The following is a 19979-nucleotide window of genomic DNA, read 5'->3' on the forward strand; positions in this document are numbered from 1 at the left end:
AAAAAGAACGAGGAGTGGATGCAAGAGACTGGGCAGAGGTGCTGTTAGCATGACCAAATGCTGAATGCAGCTGATAAAGCCCATCCTTAAGAAATCCTCTGAGAAAAACCAGCTTGGAATTTTTGTCCTTAATCAAATAAGAAGAAGAGTTAAATTCAACCACAAGATCATGATCTCTAGTGAGTTGAGAGACACTGATTAAATTCTTAGTTATCTTAGGCACATGTAAAACATTGGAAAGAGGAATGGTAGAAGCTGGTTGTGTATGAGTATTCAAAAGTCCAAGACCAACATGAGAGATAGGAAGTTTCTTACCATTACCAACGGAGACTTTGTCATTGCTGTTGTATGGAGCATGTAAGGAAAGATTGTTGAGGTTGGAGGTAATATTGTTAGTTATCCCGGAGTCAACAAACCATGAAGAATCTGGTAAAACAGAAGACTGAGGGTTGTCAAAATTCTATGGTCGAGAAAAATGACCAATAGTTCCATATGTTGAACCTACATCACTAATGTAGGGCTTGTTAGAGTCACAATGAGAAGCTATATAGGCCCTTGGATCAAAAGAAGAACTCGAGTTGTCTCTCCTATAGACCAAACTAGGGTTTTGACTCGACTGAAAAGAACTTCCCCTCTGAAAATTACAATCATCTCTCTGAAAATTACGATCAAATCGATGATAACATCGATCCACAACATGTCCTGGCTTTCCACAAAGCTGACAATACACACGTCTATTAGATTGACGACCTCTACCTCTTCCTCCACGATTATAGCCACCTCTATTTTGTATGTAACCTTCTCCTTGATTCACTGAACCACCACCTCTTGCTTTGTTGTCACTAAAATTTACATTCATTGCTGATGGTAAAAACGACTCAGTAGTTACAGAAATAGAATTCTTGACACTCAATCGTTGTTCATGCATTAATAGAAGATACTGCTGCACTTTGTCTAAATCAATGTCATCCATTTGATAGGTTATGAGACTGACGACAGTCTCATATTCTTGATCCAATCCATTAAGAATAGCTAGAAGCACATCCTTATCATTTAGTGGTTCGCCTATAGCAGCGAGAGAGTGTCCTATCGTTTTAATCTTGAGTATATAGTCGTTAATTGACATAGAATCTTTCTTGACCGATCGAAGTTGTTGCTTGAGTTGAAAAGATTTAGCGATTGTTTGTCTCGAATATAAATTCTCTAGACATGACCAACTATGTTGCAAAAGAACTGCAGATGAGTCCTCATTTCCTTCTAGTGAAGTTTAGATTGATTGCTGGTCAGCTAGCACTCAACTTCGAGTCAGGGAAGCTGGAATACAACCAAAAAGGCACCAGGGCTGCTGGGATGCTTGGCCTTTTGTTTTTCTTCCTCCTCTTTTTATTTTTTATTTTTCGACTGAGGGTCTTGAGCCAGCTCAAATTCCCCTACACATACCCTCATACACACTCAAAAGAAAAACGGAAAAAAAAAGGGAAAAAAACACATGATTTGACTCTCGCTCTCGCTCATACTTCTTCAAGAAGTTATGAAGAACTTCTGCCAATCAATTAATATTAATATATGGTTACTTGATATGATGTAGGATATAATCTAGGTTGGGTTTCTGCTGAAAGGAAGAATTTATATCATCCACAAATTAGTTCGGATGAGTGTTATGGATTTGTCAACTTTTGATGAAGTTAATTGTCTTGCATGTGTGTTGGGTACTCCCAATTCTTATGCTTGCCTTCTTTTTTTCTGGGAAACATATGTTGGACATTAGTGTCAAATATTCTATAGGATTTTTCACTCAAAGTTAGCTGCTGTGTGCTTTATTGGTGGGCAGGTTGAGGGTTCTATGACAGTTTCAACAACTAGAAAGACGAAGGATCCCTATATTATCATCAAGGCTAGGGATCTCATTAAACTTTTGTCAAGAAGTGTTCCTGCACCTCAGGTATCTTATTTTATATTTTCCTCTCTTTCTTAGCACCTATTGACAAAATAATATAATTTCATGGCTGAAACATTGATAACCTTTCTTTTATTTTCCTGAACAACTGACTGTCAGACATTTGATAGCTGTAGTGCCTCTTTCCACATTTATTTTCTTTTGTTGAACAATATAACTATCAGACTGGTAACTGTATTTTCTGGTACCTCTTTCGTGCTTATATTTTGTTTCACTATACAATGTAAAGGTTTATGTTCCATTGCTCAGTTTCTCATTTGGGAACTGATTGTGTATTTCTTTATACAAATGTAGAGGGTTAAGTTTCTGGACAATTTCTCATCTGGGAAGTGATTTTGTACTTCATTTTATTTGCTTTAAACAACTTTTTTGTGTCACAGGCAATCAAGATTCTGAATGATGAAATGCAATGCGACATTATCAAGATTGGTAATTTAGTTCGTAACAAGGTGAGCACTTTTGAGTGGGTAATGATAATATATACTCAAGTCTTGTTTTTTTGTGGGAATTTGTGATGCTTAATGAGAAGATTTATCCAATTTTTAGCATCTGGTATTGATATTTTAATGGCAGGGAAGTGGTTTCCATCTTATATTGCTGAAAAGAAGTGATTATTGATTAGCCAAAAAAAAAAAAAAGATAAAAGGAGAGAGAAAAGAAAAGAAGTGAATATTTACTACATTCGATTTTGCATTTTTTTGTTGAATTACTAGAAAAAGCATGCAAAAGAAGATTTCCTGTTCAGTAGCCAAAAGTTATTTTTAGCAGGTCTGGAACCTCTTCAGCTCTCCAAAGTCACCACAATGCTTTAGATGGTTATAATATAGTGATAAATTTCTGTTTGCATTTTTTAGAGTTAACCAAAAAGAAAATAATAATTATAAAATAAAATGAAGGGAGGAAATATGCACAGAATAGATATATGAAAGCTGGTTGACATTTGATATGCTAGAAGATTCAATATGGCCTGACATTAAGCAGTTCTAATAACTACTAAACAATTCCGAACTGTGTTCTCAGTTGACATTGTCTTTTCACAGGAACGGTTTGTCAAACGAAGACAGCATCTTGTAGGACCAAACTCTTCTACCCTAAAGGTATGTACAATCAGATTTGCACTTAAAGAACTACCCCTCAACTATCTTCACTGCATGCAGGTCAATGCTGACTGTTCTTTTCGGTATGCAGGCTCTGGAGATTTTGACAGGTTGTTATATTCTCGTCCAGGTATAATTTTGTGGTTTCTGTTCCCTTTCCCTTTCATGATCAATAAATTTTGCAATTAATAGTGATAATATTTTCACTGATTGAATTGCAAATTTGATCATCCTAAATACAGGTCAATACTGACTGTTCTTTACTTGTGAATGATTAGGGAAGCACAGTTGCAGCTATGGGTTCGTTTAAAGGCTTGAAACAAGTTAGAAGGATTGTGGAGGACTGCATTCTGAATAAAATGCATCCAGTATACCACATCAAGGTGAAGTTGCTTCCACTTTATTTGTTTTTTTTTTTAAATTATTATAATTATTGTTGCCATCTCGAGGGTGAGACTTAGTAGCAAAGGTGAGGCTGCTGTTTTGTGATCAAACGTCATGGATTCTATTTGTGGAAACGGGCTCTTTGCAAAGCAAGGCCAAGGTTGAGTATAAAAGCGATTCTACCTTGATCCTTGCAATTTTGGGCCTCATCCACTGACAGGCCTTTTTTCTTTTTTTTTTTTCTTTCTTTCTTTCAGAAATAGATTGTTTCCATCTCTGGAAATCTTGATGTTTTGTTGTGACAGATCCTCATGTTGAAGAAGGAGCTTGCGAAAGATCCTGCACTTGCAAATGAGAACTGGGACAGGTTTCTTCCAAAGTTCAAGAAGTATGATGTTCATTCCTCATCATGTGCAAACGTTACCATTTGCTGCATTATTTGGCCTTCAGATTTTTGGTATTATATAATGGACCTCACTTTCTAGATATTTCAATCACTTGAATATCTTTTCCAGAAAAAATGTTAAGCAAAAGAAAGTAAAGAGCAAAGAGAAGAAATCATATGCGCCTTTCCCTCCTCCACAGCAACCTAGCAAGGTAAGTTTCATTGCTTGCATTTGTTGATTGGCATCATTTATATGTTTCCTTTTTGCTGTGTGCCAATCTTATTGAAATGATCAGATGTGGTTTATTATATCCTGTTTTTTATTCTTTACAATATAATATAATGACTCATTAGTTATTTTATTGTTCCATATTCTTTTTATTCTTAATATGACCTTGAGGATAATTACACCTTATGCCCTGTTGTTTGGTAGAAAAATGATGCGGTCTCCCTATAATTCAGAAGTGAACCCAGAAGCTCCATTTGATTTTGTGATAAACCAAGTGACAAATATATCAAGCCTTTCCCACCATGTGGGGTTTTACATGAATCTTATTTGTCATCTTTTCTATTTGTGACTTTATCTTGTGTAAGCCCGTTTAACTTATACCATATTTAAGTGTCTCTCATCAAAATTTTCTTGGTCGTCCTATACCCATTTTGCTAAATTCTTGTTCCTTTCCATCCACTTTCCTTGCAGAGGCTGTTGGTCTTCTTTTCATATGAACAAACCATCTTAATAGTATCTCAAGCGCCTTTTCTTTAATAAGAGCCACTTTGAGCTTGTTACAAATAAAACTCATTTCAAATTTTATCTTTTCTTGCACGATAGCACATCCATCTTAATATCTTCTTCTTCTTTACATTCGTATTTTGCATATGTTGCTGTTTTACTACACAGCATTCTAATATATACAATAAAGTTGGTCTTATGATTATATCATATAATTTTCTGTGAACATCAGTAGGCAATTAGGCTTTTGAAAGGGTAGACAAAGACACTTACCTCTTCGGCTTTCCCTTTATTTATAACTTTAGAATTTACAATTTAGAAATCTAGAAAAGGAAAGAATATACATAAAAACATTCTCCTAATCATAGCTTATATACAATAACTGCCATTTGGATTGATTGCTGTCTTCCTTTTTGTCTTCCCTGATTTATGCTATAAGATCTGCCATTTATAGCCTTGCACCACCAAGTCAACCTTTCTATAGTAGCCACAAACACAAAGCTGCACCAGCTGTTTACCCAAGAATCCAACACTCCCCCTCAAAATTATATATGAAATCGATCCTTCATACCCATCTTGGATATCATAGTAAGGAAGTCCTTGCCGTGTAAAGCTTTATTGAAGATATTTGCTAGTTGATGCCTTGACTGAGCAAATGGAATGCACAATTGGCCACCAGTTAGTTTCTCCTTTATGAAGTGCCTATCAATCTCAATGTGTTTAGTTTTGTCATGTTGAATAGGATTATTAGCAATGCTAATTGCAGCTTTACTGTCACTGTACAATAGAAGTGGTCCCTTTTTAGGAAATCCTAGTTCTTCCATAACTTTATTCACCCACAATAGCTCACATACAGTTAGGGCCATTGACCTATACTTCAACACCTGACCTAGCCGCAACAGATTGTTTTTTACTTCTCCATGTAACATAGTTGCCTCTGACAAAGGTGCATTAGCTTGAGATTGATCTTCTATCATATAGAGATCTAGCCCAATCTGCATTAGCGTACCCCTCTATGTTCAAAGGATTTTGGTTAGAAAACAATAAACCTTTATGGGGAGCTGTTTTGAGATATCTTAAAATTCTGTTGACAGCTTCCATATGAATTGACCTAGGATTCTACATAAATTGGCTTACAATCCCCACTGCATGGGCAATATCTGGTCTTGTACGAGGCAAGTATATTAATTTCCCAACCAGCCTTTGATACCTGCCTTTATCAACTCTTTCACCTTCATCAACTTTGAGCTTGTGATTAACTTCAATAGGTGAATCAGCTGGCTTACATCCTAGCATGCCCCTTTTAACTAATAAGTCTTTAACATACATCCGTTGGAAAATGAATATGCCTTTGTCTGACCAGGTTACTTCAATCCCCAAGAAATATCTCAGCTGTCTAAGGTCATTGATCTCAAACTCTTCCCCCAAGTATTTCTTGAACTATTTTATTCCTTCATGATCATTTCCTGTCACCACTATGTCATCAACATATACAATAAGAATAGTTATCTGTCTTGACCCCAGGGGTAAATTCGTAAAGGGGCTGGTAGCAGTTATTAGTTGTTAACTAGCTTGGGGGGGGGGGGGGTAACAGGTTAGTTAGTTAACTGTGCAATAGCTTAGTGTTTTACTGTTATGATTAGTTAGCTATGCTGTTACATTGTTGTACTTGCTGTTAGGGTTGCTGTAGGATCTATAAGTGTTGAATTGGGAGGATTGGAATGCACTCAAATCTTTGCCAATTTCAGTCACACACACACATGATTTAATCCCAAAAAAATAGAAATAGAAATCAGATCATAAACAAAATTAAAATGACAAAGTAAGAGATAGGCAAACCATAAGACGGCACAGCAGTTTATCTTGGTTCAGATCATCCCAAAGATGATCCTGCATCTAGCCTCTTGATCCCGAGAGCAATCCACTAAGAACTTTGAAATCGATACACAAGAATCCCTCACACGAGTACAATTGTTTATGAGATTACAAAGGCTATCTTGAAATCTAGACTTTCCTCCCAATTCACAACACTCGTACAATAGAATGATCGATACTCAAGCGACTGCCCTATGCCTTATATTTATAGACATTTTGGGCTGACAATACAAGGAATATAATAAACATCACAATACCTAATATACCCCTCATACATACGTTACCGTTAGACAAAACCTAACTTAATTAATTTGTCACTTGAATATGTATTGACTTCACTTATTTCTTCTAGATTACACTCGATGCAAACATGCAAGTGTTGCCCAAACTTTACATCCTCGATCTGCTCTCCTCTGGATCTGCATACAAACCTGATCATTCACACATATGAACTTGCAAAAGCCTTAAACAGTGATGCAATTTAGACATAGGGACTGCTTTAGTGAACATATCAACTGCATTTTCTTCATCTGCAACCTTAATCAGATCTATTTCATTTTTCTCAAGAACTTCTTGGATAAAATGGTACCTAACATCTATATGTTTGGTTCTCTCATAGTGGGCTTGATTCTTAGCTAAGTGTATAGCACTTTGGCTATCACACATTAGGGCAGCCTTAACCTCTTTCCCTGGCAATTCACTCACTAATCCTTTCAGCCATAGAGACTCTTTTATAGCTTCAGTGATAGCTATATACCCAACCTTGATGGTTGAAAGAGCCACCACAGATTGCAAATTAGTTTTTCAATTAATGGTTGAGTTCCATAGCTTGAAAACATACCCTGTGGATGACCTCTTTTTATCTAGATTTGCTACAAAATCAGCATTAGTGAATCCTAAAATGTTAGGCTCTTCTAAACATGCTCCACCATAAACCAATGCCATATTGATTGTTGCTTTAAGGTATCTGAATACCCACTTTACAGCAGCCCAATGATCCTTTCTCGGATTAGCCATGAACCTACTTGTAATGCTCATAACATGGGCTAAATCCTGCCTAGTGCATACCATACAATACATAAGGCTTCTTACAACACTTGAATACGAGATCTTGCTCATTTCCTTAATGCTCTCTTCCTCTATTGGGGATTGCACGTGAGATAATTTGAAATGCTGAGCAAAAAGGAACATTCACTTCCTTTGCATCAAGCATATGAAATTTCCTAATTAGTTTCTCAAGATAGGAATTTTTTTGAGATAGCTGGAGCATTCTTTGCTGCCTATTCTTGGAAATTTCTATCCCTAAAATCTTCTTAGTCTCTCCTAACTCCTTCATTTCAAAGGCTGATTTCAACTTCAGCTTTAAACTTTGAATTTCCTAATCTGTTTGGCTTGCAATTAACATGTCATCAATATAAAGGAGGAGATGTATAGAGATCTTAGCATAAATATGCCTAAGATAAACACAGCAATCAAATGCACTTCTCTTGAACCCCCTTGGTTTAACATGAATGTGTCGAATTTTCTATACGACTGCCTAGGGGATTGCTCAAGTCCATCTAGGGACTTTTCCAGCAAGCATAATTGCTCCCTTTTACCCCTAGCTTCAAATCCCTTTGGCTGCTCCATTAGAATGTTCTCTTCTAATTCACCATGCAAGAATGTAGTGGTAACATCCATTTGCTTTAGGTTTAGGTTGAAATGGGCAGTCATAGCAAGCAGAATTCTAATGGACTAATGTCTTACTACTGGTGAGAAAACTTCATTGAAATCTACCCCAGCCACTTAGGTAAATCCTCTTGCTATTAACCTAGCTTTATACCTAGGTTTTTTATTATTTCCAGCCCCTTCTTTAATTTTAAACAACCATTTACAGCCCACTACCCTCTGACCTAAGGGAGTTTCATTCTTCCTTAATGACTCCATTTCTGATTCCATGACAGCAAGCCATTTCTTGGAGTCTCTTGATCTAACACCCTCTTCATACGAGAGAGGCTCCTCTCCAACAATTTTCACTGCACTTGACAGTGCATAGGACACCAAGTCTAAGAATCCACCTCTCACCGGGGTCTACTTATTCTTCTTTACCCATCTCTAGCTACATTGTATCTTCCTAGGTCTGGCTCACTATCTAAGCTAGAGGAGCCAACATTTTCTTCTTGCTTGCTTGATCATTGGGACTATCAAAGGTAGCATCATGGAATTCATTTTGCTGTTCTATTTCCACAGCCTTAGATTTTCCTTTCCCATCATTTTGGTCCTCTATCTTAATATCTCTTATGGAGCAATTCTCATAAAAAATTACATCCCTACTAACCATAGTCCTTGGCATTCCTACTTCCAAGTTCCATAATTTGTATCTTTTTAACCCTTGATAGATAACCAATAAATAGATATCTCTTGGCTCTAGGTTCTAATTTACCTTGTTTCACATGAGCATATGCTAAACACCCAAACACTCTTAAGTGGTCTAGTCTAGGCTTATGACCAGTCCACATTTCATAAGGTGTTTTGAACCCTATTGCAGCCGATGGTGATCTATTTATTACATAGGCTGCAGTAGCTACAGCTTCACCCCAAAATGTCTTAGGCAATCTAGCATGAAATAGCATGCATCTCACCCTCTCAAGTAGGGTCCTATTCATTCTTTCAGATAGGCCATTTTGTTTAGGGTTTCCAGGGGCTGTTAGGTGCCTAAGGATGCCATTCTCATTGCACAATTGGCTAAAATCCTTGTTACAAAATTTTAGACCATTATCAGTCCTAATGATCTTATTTTTCATGCTTTCTGATTTTCTATCATGGTTTTCACAGTTTTAAATGTTTCAAAAGTATGATTCTTAGCTTTTAACACATAAACCCAAACCATCCTAGAGAAATCATCTATAATGGATAGGAAATACCTAGCATCCCCATTTGATAAAGTCTGACTACGGCCCCACAAATCTGAATGGATGTATTCTAAAGGGGCTTTGGAGGAATAGATGGCTTCCTTAGGGAATTTAACCTTCACAGATTTACCAAAAATGCATGATTCACATTTATCTTACTCTGAAATATTTCCAGCACCTAATATCCCTTGATTGGACAGTTCTCTAAGTCCTTGCTCACTAATATGAGCCTTCCTAAAATGCCACAGCCTAGTGTGCTCATAGGTTTTATTTTTACCTATAGCTGCATCACCACATAATGTGGATGCTTGCAGCACTTATATACCATTTTGAAGGATTGCCTTCATACACATAAGTGAGCCTCTTGTTACCTTAAGAACTCCACCATCTCCCCTTGGAATAGCCATTTTTATCCAACTCTCCAAGTGAAATTAGGTTTCTCTTTAATTCTGGAACATATCTCACAGCGGTTAATGTTCTAACAGTTCCATCATGCATCTTAATCTTAATGTCTCTAATTCCCTTAATATTACATTCTTGGTTGTTTCCCAATAGAACCTTTCCACCACCTATATCTCTATAGTTTAGAAACCATTCTCTATGGGGTGTCATGTGGAAAGAACAACCCAAATCTAGAACCCAAACCTCCTTATCTGCCTTGCTTGATACAAGTAGGGCATCAGCACTATCATGGTCAAACTCACATATAGAGGTTGAAATTTCAGGACTACTTTTATCTTGGAATTCCATCTTTCTCTTGGGGCAATTCTTTTTAATATGCCCCTCTTCATGGCAGTGATAACATTTAATAATTTTCCTGCCATTCTTTGTTCTAGACCTAGATCTACCCCTTTCCCTAGGGTCTCTTATATCTGATCTCATCTTAACCGCTAGAACATCTCCTGCAATGTTCTTGCCCTCTACTTTCTGCTGTAACTCTTTGGAGTTTAATGCTCCAATTACATCATCAAGAGTAGTGTGTCCCTATCGTGTTTAAGAATGTCTACAAAGGTTTTATAGGATTTAGGTAAAGAATGCAGCAATACTAGGGCTTTGTCTTCATCATCATACTTGACTTCTATGTTTTCTAAATCAAGACACAACTTATTGAAGTCATCTATGTGATCCTGCAGTTTTTGCCCTTCATGCATCTTAAATGTAATTTTTTTTTCCTTTAAATACAACCTACTTGATAGGGATTTAGTCATATAAAGACTCCAATTTTAAGCAAAGTTCTGCTGCAGTCTTCATCTTGGAGACTTCTCGCAGCACTGTCTCCTAGGCTTAGGATTAGGGTATTAAAGGCCTTCTTTCCTATTTCCTTCTTCTTTTCTACAGTATAGATGGCTGGCATTTTGGACTCCTTCGAATGCCCCTTCCAGTCCAAGATTTCCTAAGAAGGCCCTCATCTTTATCTTCCAAAGGCCAAAATCAGTCTGTCCATCGAATTTTTCGATGTCGTATCTAGTGGCAGAGGCTTTAGAAGCCATTTCTGCAAGTCAATTCTATCACCATCTAATGGATCTTGGCTTTCTTGATGAATCACCCATGCTCTGATACCAATTGTTGAATTGGGAGCATTGGAATGCACTCAATCTTGGCCAATTTCAGTCACACACACAATTTGATCCCAAAAAAACAGAAATAGAAATCAGATCATAAAAAGAATTAAAATGACAAAGTAAGAGATATGCAAACCACAAGAAGATAGCAATTTATCTTGGTTCAGATCATCCCAAAGATGATCCTACATCCAGCCTCTTGATCCCGAAAGCAATCCACTAAGAACTTTGAATCCCTCACACGAGTACAATCGTTTATGAGATTACAAAGGCTATCTTGAAATCTAGACTTTCCTCTCAAGTCACAGCACTCGTACAATAGAATGATCGATATTGAAGCGACTGCCCTATGCCTTATATTTATGGACATTTTGGGCAGACAATACGAGAAATATAATAGACACCACAATACCTAATATACCCCTCATACACATGTTACCGTTAGACAAAACCTAACTTAACTAATCTGTCGCTTGAATATGTATTGACTTCACTGATTTCTTCTAGACTACACTCGATGCAAACATACAACAATAAGTATCCTACGGCAGTAAGAGGAAAGCATCATTGAGAATAATACAGAGTTCTTTCCCTCTCTCTCTCTCTCTCGCTCTCTCTCTCTTCCTTCCTTTCCTCATTCTATCTGTTCCTTTCTTAATTCCTATCTTCTTTCTTGGAATTCAACCGAATTCCCACAATTGCCCATCCCTCAATCTGAGGGCTTGACATTATCTAGTGTTCTTCAATCTTAAAGAACATAGTGTGATCAGCATTACTTTGCTGATATCCCAACTTGATTACAACCTTACTAAACCTGTCAAACCAAGCTTTTGGAGAGTGTGTTTTAGACCATAAAGAGCCTTCTTCAACTTGCAGACTTTCCCTTGCTTCTCTGAATTGTTAAAAACTGGTGGGATTTCTATATAAACAACTTCTTTTAGCTCTCTTGCAGAAATGCATTCATTACATCTAGTTGATGTAAATCTCAGTCTAGAATAGCCGCATGGGATAGAAGAATCCACACCGTGTTTATTTTTGCCACTGGTGCAAAGGTCTCTTCATAGTCCACTCCATAGATTTGAGTAAACCCCTTAGCCTGCAGCCTTGCCTTGTATCCTTCAATTGTTCCATCTGCCTTGTATTTAACTGTGAACAGTTGGCAGTTTAGTGAGCTTCTTATCGGCTGGCAGTTTAGTGAGTTCCCATGTCTCATTCTTCATCAAGGCTTTGATTTCCTCCACCATAGCATCCTTCCAAAAAGGCTTACTAATAGCTTGCTTCCAATTTGTGGGCATTGTTACTGACTCTAAAGAAGATAAGAAATTTTTGTAGGAAGCAAACAATGAATCATAGGTAACAGATTTGGAGATTGGATGCTGTGTACAACTAACTCCTTTTCCAGTAGCTATAGGAAGGTACAAGTTAGAGAGTTTGAATGTAGTATCAAGTTTGGGATTAGTTGCAGGAATTTGACTAAAAGTAGGAAGTTGTTCAGTGTTAGTGAAGTGCTTACTAGTATCAGTGAGGTTTTGGGAATCTTCTTGGCTTGGTTGATTTTGCTAATTGGCTTGTTTCCTTCGGGAATAAGTCAAGGTTTCTCCTTTATCAAGTCTGTTCAGTCCTTGATGTTGACCAGTATTACCAGGTTCTTCCTACTGCCTTGAATTATCAACATCTGCAGAATTATCAGAATCTATAGTCTCTTCACCTGCTTCCTCTAAACCCAACACATTCTTATCTTTCTCCTCCCCCTGAGTTACAACATTTCCACCTGTACTAGCAATCTGGTCCATAGCACCAGTGTCAGTCCGCTGTATTGGCACCTCTTTATGTATGCCATTATGTAGATTCTCCCCCTGAAGAGGTAATTGGTTGGGCTGAAAATAACTGGTATCTTCTCTAAATGTAACATCCGTACTCACATCGAACTTCCAGGTAGGTGGATGGTAGCACTTGTATTCTTTCTGCATAGCAGAGTAACCGATGAAGATACATTTGAGTGTGAGGATCTAGTTTACTTATTGCAAGAGAGTGATTTGAGAAATAACAGGTGTAGCCAAAAACCTTGGGAGGGATAGTATAGGAAGAGACTCACGTCAGCAGTTCCAAAGGTGTCTTGAAATTTAGGGTCACAAGTGGCAGTGGCATTCTATTGATTAAATAAGCAGCAGTGAGTACTGCATCACCCCGGTAAACCTTAGGAACATGCATAGTAAAGAGCAGAGACTTGGCACCTACAAGAGAACGCTTGTTCTTCCTTTCAGCTACTCCATTCTGGGCAGTAGTATCTACACAACTGGTTTGATGTATGATCCCTTGGCCTTGTAGATATTCTTGAAAGGTAGTATCCTTATATTTGAGGCCATTATCACTTCCGAGGATCTAAATTTTTGCATCAAATTGGGTAGTCACCATCTTGTGAAAGGTCTGAAAACAACTACCAGCCTCACTTTTATGTGTCATGAGATAGACCCAAGTAGTTCGACTAAAACAATCTATAAAAGTTATAGATCATGTGTATCTAGTAAGAGTTTTAATCCGACTAGGTCCCCAAATATTTGAGTGTACAATCATGAAATATTACTCTTTCCATTAATAGTAGGGTAAGTACTCCTTGTGTGTTTGGCAAACTCACAAGCTTCTCAAAATACATCTAAATTACTGCACTGTTTAGTGAAACTAGGAATAATCCTTCCTATCACTGAAAAAGAGGGATGATCTAATCTCTGATGCCACTGCATTAACTCCTCCTCGGCTGAGGTTGGTTGGTTAACTCTTAGGGCTTGTTCTTCAGGATGAGAGAATGACTTATTGTCCAGCAGGTACTAGCCATCAATCAATCTACCAGAGCCAATCATTTTCCCTGTGCTCACTTCCTGAAAAACACAATGGGTTAGGAAAAAGGTAATTTTACAGTTTAGATCCTGTGATAGAACTCATGGATAGCAAGTTGTATACAAAATTAGGAACATAAAGAACAGATGACAGTTATAAGGTTTCTATTGCAGGTAATAGCCCCTTTTCCAGAAATAGGAGAAAGGATATCATCTGCAATTTTAGCCTTGTCTCTACCAGAGCATGGAGTATAGGTCAGGTAGGACTTAGATATTCCAATCATATGGGGTGAAGCCCCAGTGTCTATGATCTAGGTTGGTTTTTCTATAGAGTTTGAGGAACAGAAAGCAGTAACAGTACCTTTGACCAGGAGCAGTACCAGCTGTACCTGATTGGGTATAATGTGATGTCGGATTGGAGGAGGATGGGGTATTTGATTCCATCTTCATCTTAGTCATCGGCTGCTGTAGGAAAACTAATTCTTCCCTTGAAAGACTAGTTTTCCCTGTTTCTGCATGTGGCTCTCCTTCTGTCTGCGTAGTCTCTGATAGATGGGTTTGAGGACATCCCTCATGCCTTTTTCGTCTTCCCCTTGGTAGGTCTACCATGTAAAGAGCAGCAAGTTTCCTTTGTCTGTATTCTCCACAATAGTCACACCTCAGCAGATCCTTACTGATACTCTCTTGGTTGGTAGAAAATCTGTTAGGTGAGGGTTTTACCATCATAGCAGATTTGCTTCTTGTAGCAGAGCGCCCATAAGAGTATACCTGTTGTAGAGTGGGAAAAAGGCTCTCTACCTAAGATCTGAACCCGGACTTGGTCAAATTCTACATTCGACCCGGTTGGAAAATCAAATACTCTTTCTTTATGTATCATTTTTTGAACTTTTAGAGGCATCCGTAGGGCATTCAGCCTGAAAATCTTGATAATAATCTTACTCTTGCTATAAACTATTTAATTCAGCATAGTACTGAGAAACTGACCACTCTGTTTAGTTTCATGTACCTTTTTTCAGATATCATATATTTGTGCATCAATTTCCGATTTGAGAGTAGGTTTGGGATGTAGGATTCCTGATCTTCCATGCTGCATCGAGCAGTAGATACCCGTTGCCAATATTTGGCTGCATTGAGTTAATTAGCCAATATATTATTATCTCCCATTGTCAAGTATGGACTTCTCCTGTGGCAGGCTTTTGATTCTTCAAACCAGTGTAGTCTTCCAATCCTTGGGCATTCATGAAAAGTTTGCAGGAGCATGACCAGGCTAGGTAATTACTCCCATCTAGTTTTACCAGGCTAATCAACAAGGATGGATTTTTAGAAGGTACTGCAGTCTTAGGCCCTTCACTAGACTCTACAGTCCCTATAACACTGGATGGTCTAACCTCTTTGGACATTCTTGCTCAAAAAATCGTCTTTTCTATACCTAGCCTAATTGTGGCTCTGATATCATATGTAAAAATCAGCAGGCAGTTAGGCTTTTGAAAGAGTAGACAAAGGAACCTACCTCTTCAGCTTTCCCTTCACTTCAAACTCTAGAATTTACAGTTTAGAAATCTAGAAAAGGAAAGAATATACATAGAAACATTCTCCTAATCACAGCTTGTATACAATAACTGCCATTTAGATTCTTTTTGTCTTCCCTGATATATGCCATAGGATCCTGCCATTTACAGCCTTCACCACCAAGTCAACCTTTCTATAATAGCCACATACACATAGCTGTACCAGCTGTTTACCTGAAAATGCAACATTTTCATTTACCTTTAATGGTATCTTACTATCACATAGCATGCCGGGTGCATTTTTGCATTTTAACCATCCTTCCTCTGGTCATGTTTCCATGTTGTATAAGTTGGATTGCCTGGTACCATTCTTGATATGATTGAATTATCATTTTTTGTTTTTGCCATGTTCCAAGGTTTCAATTATATGAACACTACCAAAGGATGAAATAGTTGCTGAACTACAAGAAAAATATATCTCTGTTTGTTTCAGCCTTCATCCTGTGTTTTGTTCGAACAGCTCATCATCATACTTTACTCCAACTAGCTGGGGTCAGCTGCACAATTTCTCTCCAGTCTAACACCATATCTAATTGTCTTAACACATTTTTGAAATATCTTCAGATTGATCTGCAACTGGAAAGTGGTGAATACTTCTTAAGTGACAAAAAGAAGTCGGTGAAGAAGTGGCAAGAAAAACAGGAGAAACAGGCAGAGAAGGCAGCTGAAAACAAAAGAAAAAGGGAAGAAGCATTTATTCCTCCAAAGGTAAAAATCTGGCATTCGTCATTTTGCTTCCTGCTTTTCGTGTTTACTTATCACAGTCTTGTTTGTTTGTGCCACCACAGGAACCCGTAAAGCAAGATGATGGCACATCTAAGGACGACAAGAATGATCTGGCCGCCATGGCAATGTCTTTAAAGGTAATAAAACGATTACAACACTGATTTTCAGCTTGTTAACAAAGTGCGGGTGTGTCCATTTAACAAATGCATTCAATTCCACATTAAATTTTGAGTTTGTATTGCAGAAAAAGGCAAAGGATTTCAGAAAGCAAAAATCTTTGGAGAACATTGATGCCCAGAAATTTATTGCTTCTGCAGACATGCCTTCAAAGAAGAAGTCGAAGCCATCGACAACTTGGGTTAATCGATGAATGCTTCCACAAAAATGGTCCCATTGCATGGGATGCTCTGTTGTAATTATGGTCTTTCAGTTGACCTTATTTAGTCGGTTAATGGTGGTGCTAAGTTCTGCCCCATTTGGTCTGTTCTTGCTTAATGAGGTTTTGGTTTTGGCTCTCATTTAGTGTTGAATTTTTAGTCTTTGGAGTTTTGATACTGTGGTGGATGAGAAATCCCAGGAAACAATTTTCTTTTAATTAAGATTTGTGTTTGGATGTAGTTAAGTCAATTCATTTAAAATTTGAATTTCTAAATCCGTTGTTTGGTTAGTGTTTGAAGCATTAGGATTTGGATCTAAATCTATGGTTAATTCGGATTTAAGAAGTAGGACATTTTGAAATGAGAGTTATATAGATTTTATTTTAAATGATAAAATTTAAAATACAAATATTTAAAATGGCAGAATAATCCCACTATCTCGTGTAAGATGGTGTCAGGGTTATTCTGACCCTCCCATGGACAATGGCATGAAATCATGCCACAAATTACAATTTTTCATATGGTCACCGTTGCCATAATTGGCAACGTATATCCTAACTTGGAAGTTACTGGAAATGTTTTGAGTTTTAAAAGTTGATTTTACGATACAAATTCCCAAACTTTTATGATGGATTTGCTTTCTAACGCAACTTTGTAGTAAATGGTGAGATGAAGTTTTAATAAAATTTTCGTGTAAAAAAGTTTTTGCGAGATGGCGGTGATCGAAAGTAATTTACAGTACTGTTTTATTACATAATTAATATCTTAAAACTAACTTGTATAACATGAAAACATATTTTAAGTTATAATTTTTTATATTTATTTTTGTTGTGGGGTGTCTTAGTAAAATCAAAGTCAAAAAATTCAAAAATGCTAGAAATATTCTAAGGAGGCCGAAAACTTGAATGACCTCGAAGAGTTTTCCGAGCAAGAGTCTCTCGGAGCTTACGGAGAGTCTGGGACAGCTTAGTCCTTAGCATCCCCCTGAAGCCTAAGATTTATCTAAAGAGTCTTTCAGGTCCAAGCTGTCTGAGAAGTCTTCAGATTCTTAAGATGCTTATCGGGACGCTCTATCTTTGAAGATACCCACTAAGCTTCTTGCTTTATCCGAAGTCTTTTCATCTGAAGAGTCAAGACACACATCAACATGTCATGTAGACCTCACCACCTATGTCTATAAATACTCGCTTATTACACGATAAGAGTGTTAAGCAACTTCTTTATATTAATTAAGTTTTGATGATTAATAAAAAGAGTATTTTCAATATACAAATTATAATATTTTGATGATTAACAAAAATAGTATTTTTAAATATACTAATTGTAATATCAAATTATTTTTGATTAATTTAAAAAATATTTTTTCATAATATATGTATTATCAAAAATATTATTTTTTATTAAAATTATTTTTTAAGTAATTTTAGAATGCATATGGACCGTCTAGGCCCAATCTTGGTCCTTTCTCTCAACTTGTCTGTCGGCCCAATCTTGGCCCTCTCTCTCGACCCGTCTTTGGGCCTAATCTTGGCCCTCTTTCTCAGCCTGTCTCTAGTGCCCAATCTTGGTTCGTCTCTGGGCCCAATCTTGACCCTCTTTCTCGGTCTATCTCTTGGCCCTACGCTAGCTTACCGCAATATCATTGCAACCACCACTAGGTATTCGCGCGGCTGCCTCAGATCCCATCCTCATTAATGGCGAATCTCAATCTCGTCGCCATCGTACTACCGCATGGGAACCTCCACGGGCACTGGATAGTCAGTCCCATCACCCACAAACGCACGACACATGCATGTAGGAGGACGCCTCCTCTTCCTATATTAGCCATCTCTCTTCAGAGTCAAGGTATGTTCTGCCCTTTAACCTATCGATACACTATTATTTCCTTACTCTCTTACTCACTCGAGCGTCGGAGTGATTGCAGGTGCCAGCCGCCCCCTCGGACAGACCCGTCGCCGGAGCCCACGCATGACCCCGCCTCTGGATAGCCCCCTCTTTTGGTCAGGAAGGAACAACATAAAAATTTTATATAAAAATATTTTATCTTTGCTACAGTGATTTTACCATTGCTACAATGATTTTTTGAATGTCTATAAATACCTTAAGGTCATTTTAAAGATCATTCATTGCCCATTTTGTACATCCAAAGCACCCATAAGCTCTCAAACACTCTTAAGCAAAAATCTAAGCAATCAAAGGCTCTCAAACCTACATTGCACATCCATAAATAGCCGCAAGACAAGTGGAGAAAAAGAAATCACAAAGCCAAATCCAATTTTCTCCATTTGAACTGAGATCATTGATTTATTTAAATATTTTTTATCGCCTTGTATATTTGTTCTTAATTGCTTATTCATTTGTGTCCAAGTGTGGACTCTAAACTGATCAAATTCACTAACTCAATGACTATGTCAAAATTAGTGTGGTAAGATTGAAATGACACATCGAAACTCCTTTTGACATTGAAACACATTTCAATCAAGTGTACCCTGGCTAGGGATTTCTACAATCAAAACCACCACTGATCGCATAGGATGTTCACCTCACGCCAGAGGTTGACAGATCCCATCAACAATCATTTGTCTCCATATGCCACTACATAGGGACCACATAGTACATCTCCCATCCGGTAATCGAATGGTTCTTAACAATGACAAATCTCTAGCATAGACATACAAGACAATTGTGTTGCCTCCGGTCTAAAGACCAGTAACACAATCGAAACTTGTGATAGACCATAGATCCTTTGAGCTATTTGATCTATCACGTGCGTCACATTTAGTAAGTGTTCAACTAACACCTACCTACGTGTATACTATATCCATCCCATGGATTATGGTATGTGACTCACCATCATTTATCATTAGTATCTCATACTAATCAAAGGTAGTATCTCACGTGCCAGTCTGTAATTGACTAATCATAGTCCCCTTCTAAGAAGTCTATGGACTGGGAATTAAGGTTAAGATATCCTTATTACAAAGGTTAATTATCACATATTCTTAATACTTACGAATAAGATCTTCAATAAGAAATTTAAGAACTTATTCATATTAATGATTGGAGAGTTATGAAAGAAGATATGACTTCAAAATATGAAAACATATGTTTTTACATTTATTTTCAAGAATTACATCATTAGTCCCATAATTATAAATGCTAGATGCCATCTAAATCTAGCATTAAGGCACCAATACTAATAGTTGCTCCTAATGACTATATTCACTTTAGAGCTGCTCAAGTGATTGTTTGATTGATCTTCATAAAGAGACCTTTTTGACTAAAATGTTCAAGGGAGTTGAGTGCTTCATTTGTTTCATTCTTTACACTTTTCTTATATTCCTTTGTGAGTTGTATTTCTTATCTTTTGAGGGTTTATCTTTGTTGTGAGTTTATGCTCGAAATTTTTTTAACAAAGTTATTGTAAGGGTTGCTACCCTATCCCATGAAAAGGCTTATAAGGTTATTGTTTTGTTCATAAAAATAGAAGTTTCAACTTAGTTTGTAAAAGTTGAGGTTCCAACTTAATCTATAAAAACTAAGGTTATAGCTCAATCTGTAAAAACTAATACAATTAGTGAACTATTCAA

General features: G+C 37.3%; 1 protein-coding gene across 1 annotated transcript in view; it reads left to right on the top strand.

Annotated features, from left to right (window-relative positions):
- LOC127795115 (KRR1 small subunit processome component homolog) overlaps positions 1 to 16664 on the top strand; it is a 35717-nt gene extending 19053 nt beyond the window's left edge. Inside the window, exons 4-13 of the mRNA XM_052326574.1 lie at positions 1832 to 1942; positions 2338 to 2406; positions 2998 to 3054; positions 3146 to 3184; positions 3333 to 3437; positions 3744 to 3826; positions 3954 to 4035; positions 15851 to 15994; positions 16075 to 16149; positions 16257 to 16664. Of these exons, the coding sequence (XP_052182534.1) occupies positions 1832 to 1942; positions 2338 to 2406; positions 2998 to 3054; positions 3146 to 3184; positions 3333 to 3437; positions 3744 to 3826; positions 3954 to 4035; positions 15851 to 15994; positions 16075 to 16149; positions 16257 to 16382 (891 nt within the window). The 3' untranslated portion in view covers positions 16383 to 16664. The remainder of the gene's footprint in view (positions 1 to 1831; positions 1943 to 2337; positions 2407 to 2997; positions 3055 to 3145; positions 3185 to 3332; positions 3438 to 3743; positions 3827 to 3953; positions 4036 to 15850; positions 15995 to 16074; positions 16150 to 16256) is intronic.
- The last annotated feature ends 3315 nt before the right edge of the window (positions 16665 to 19979 follow it).

The sequence above is a fragment of the Diospyros lotus genome, chromosome 2 (genome assembly GCF_014633365.1).
Source record: "Diospyros lotus cultivar Yz01 chromosome 2, ASM1463336v1, whole genome shotgun sequence".
NCBI classification, from domain to species: Eukaryota; Viridiplantae; Streptophyta; class Magnoliopsida; order Ericales; family Ebenaceae; genus Diospyros; species Diospyros lotus.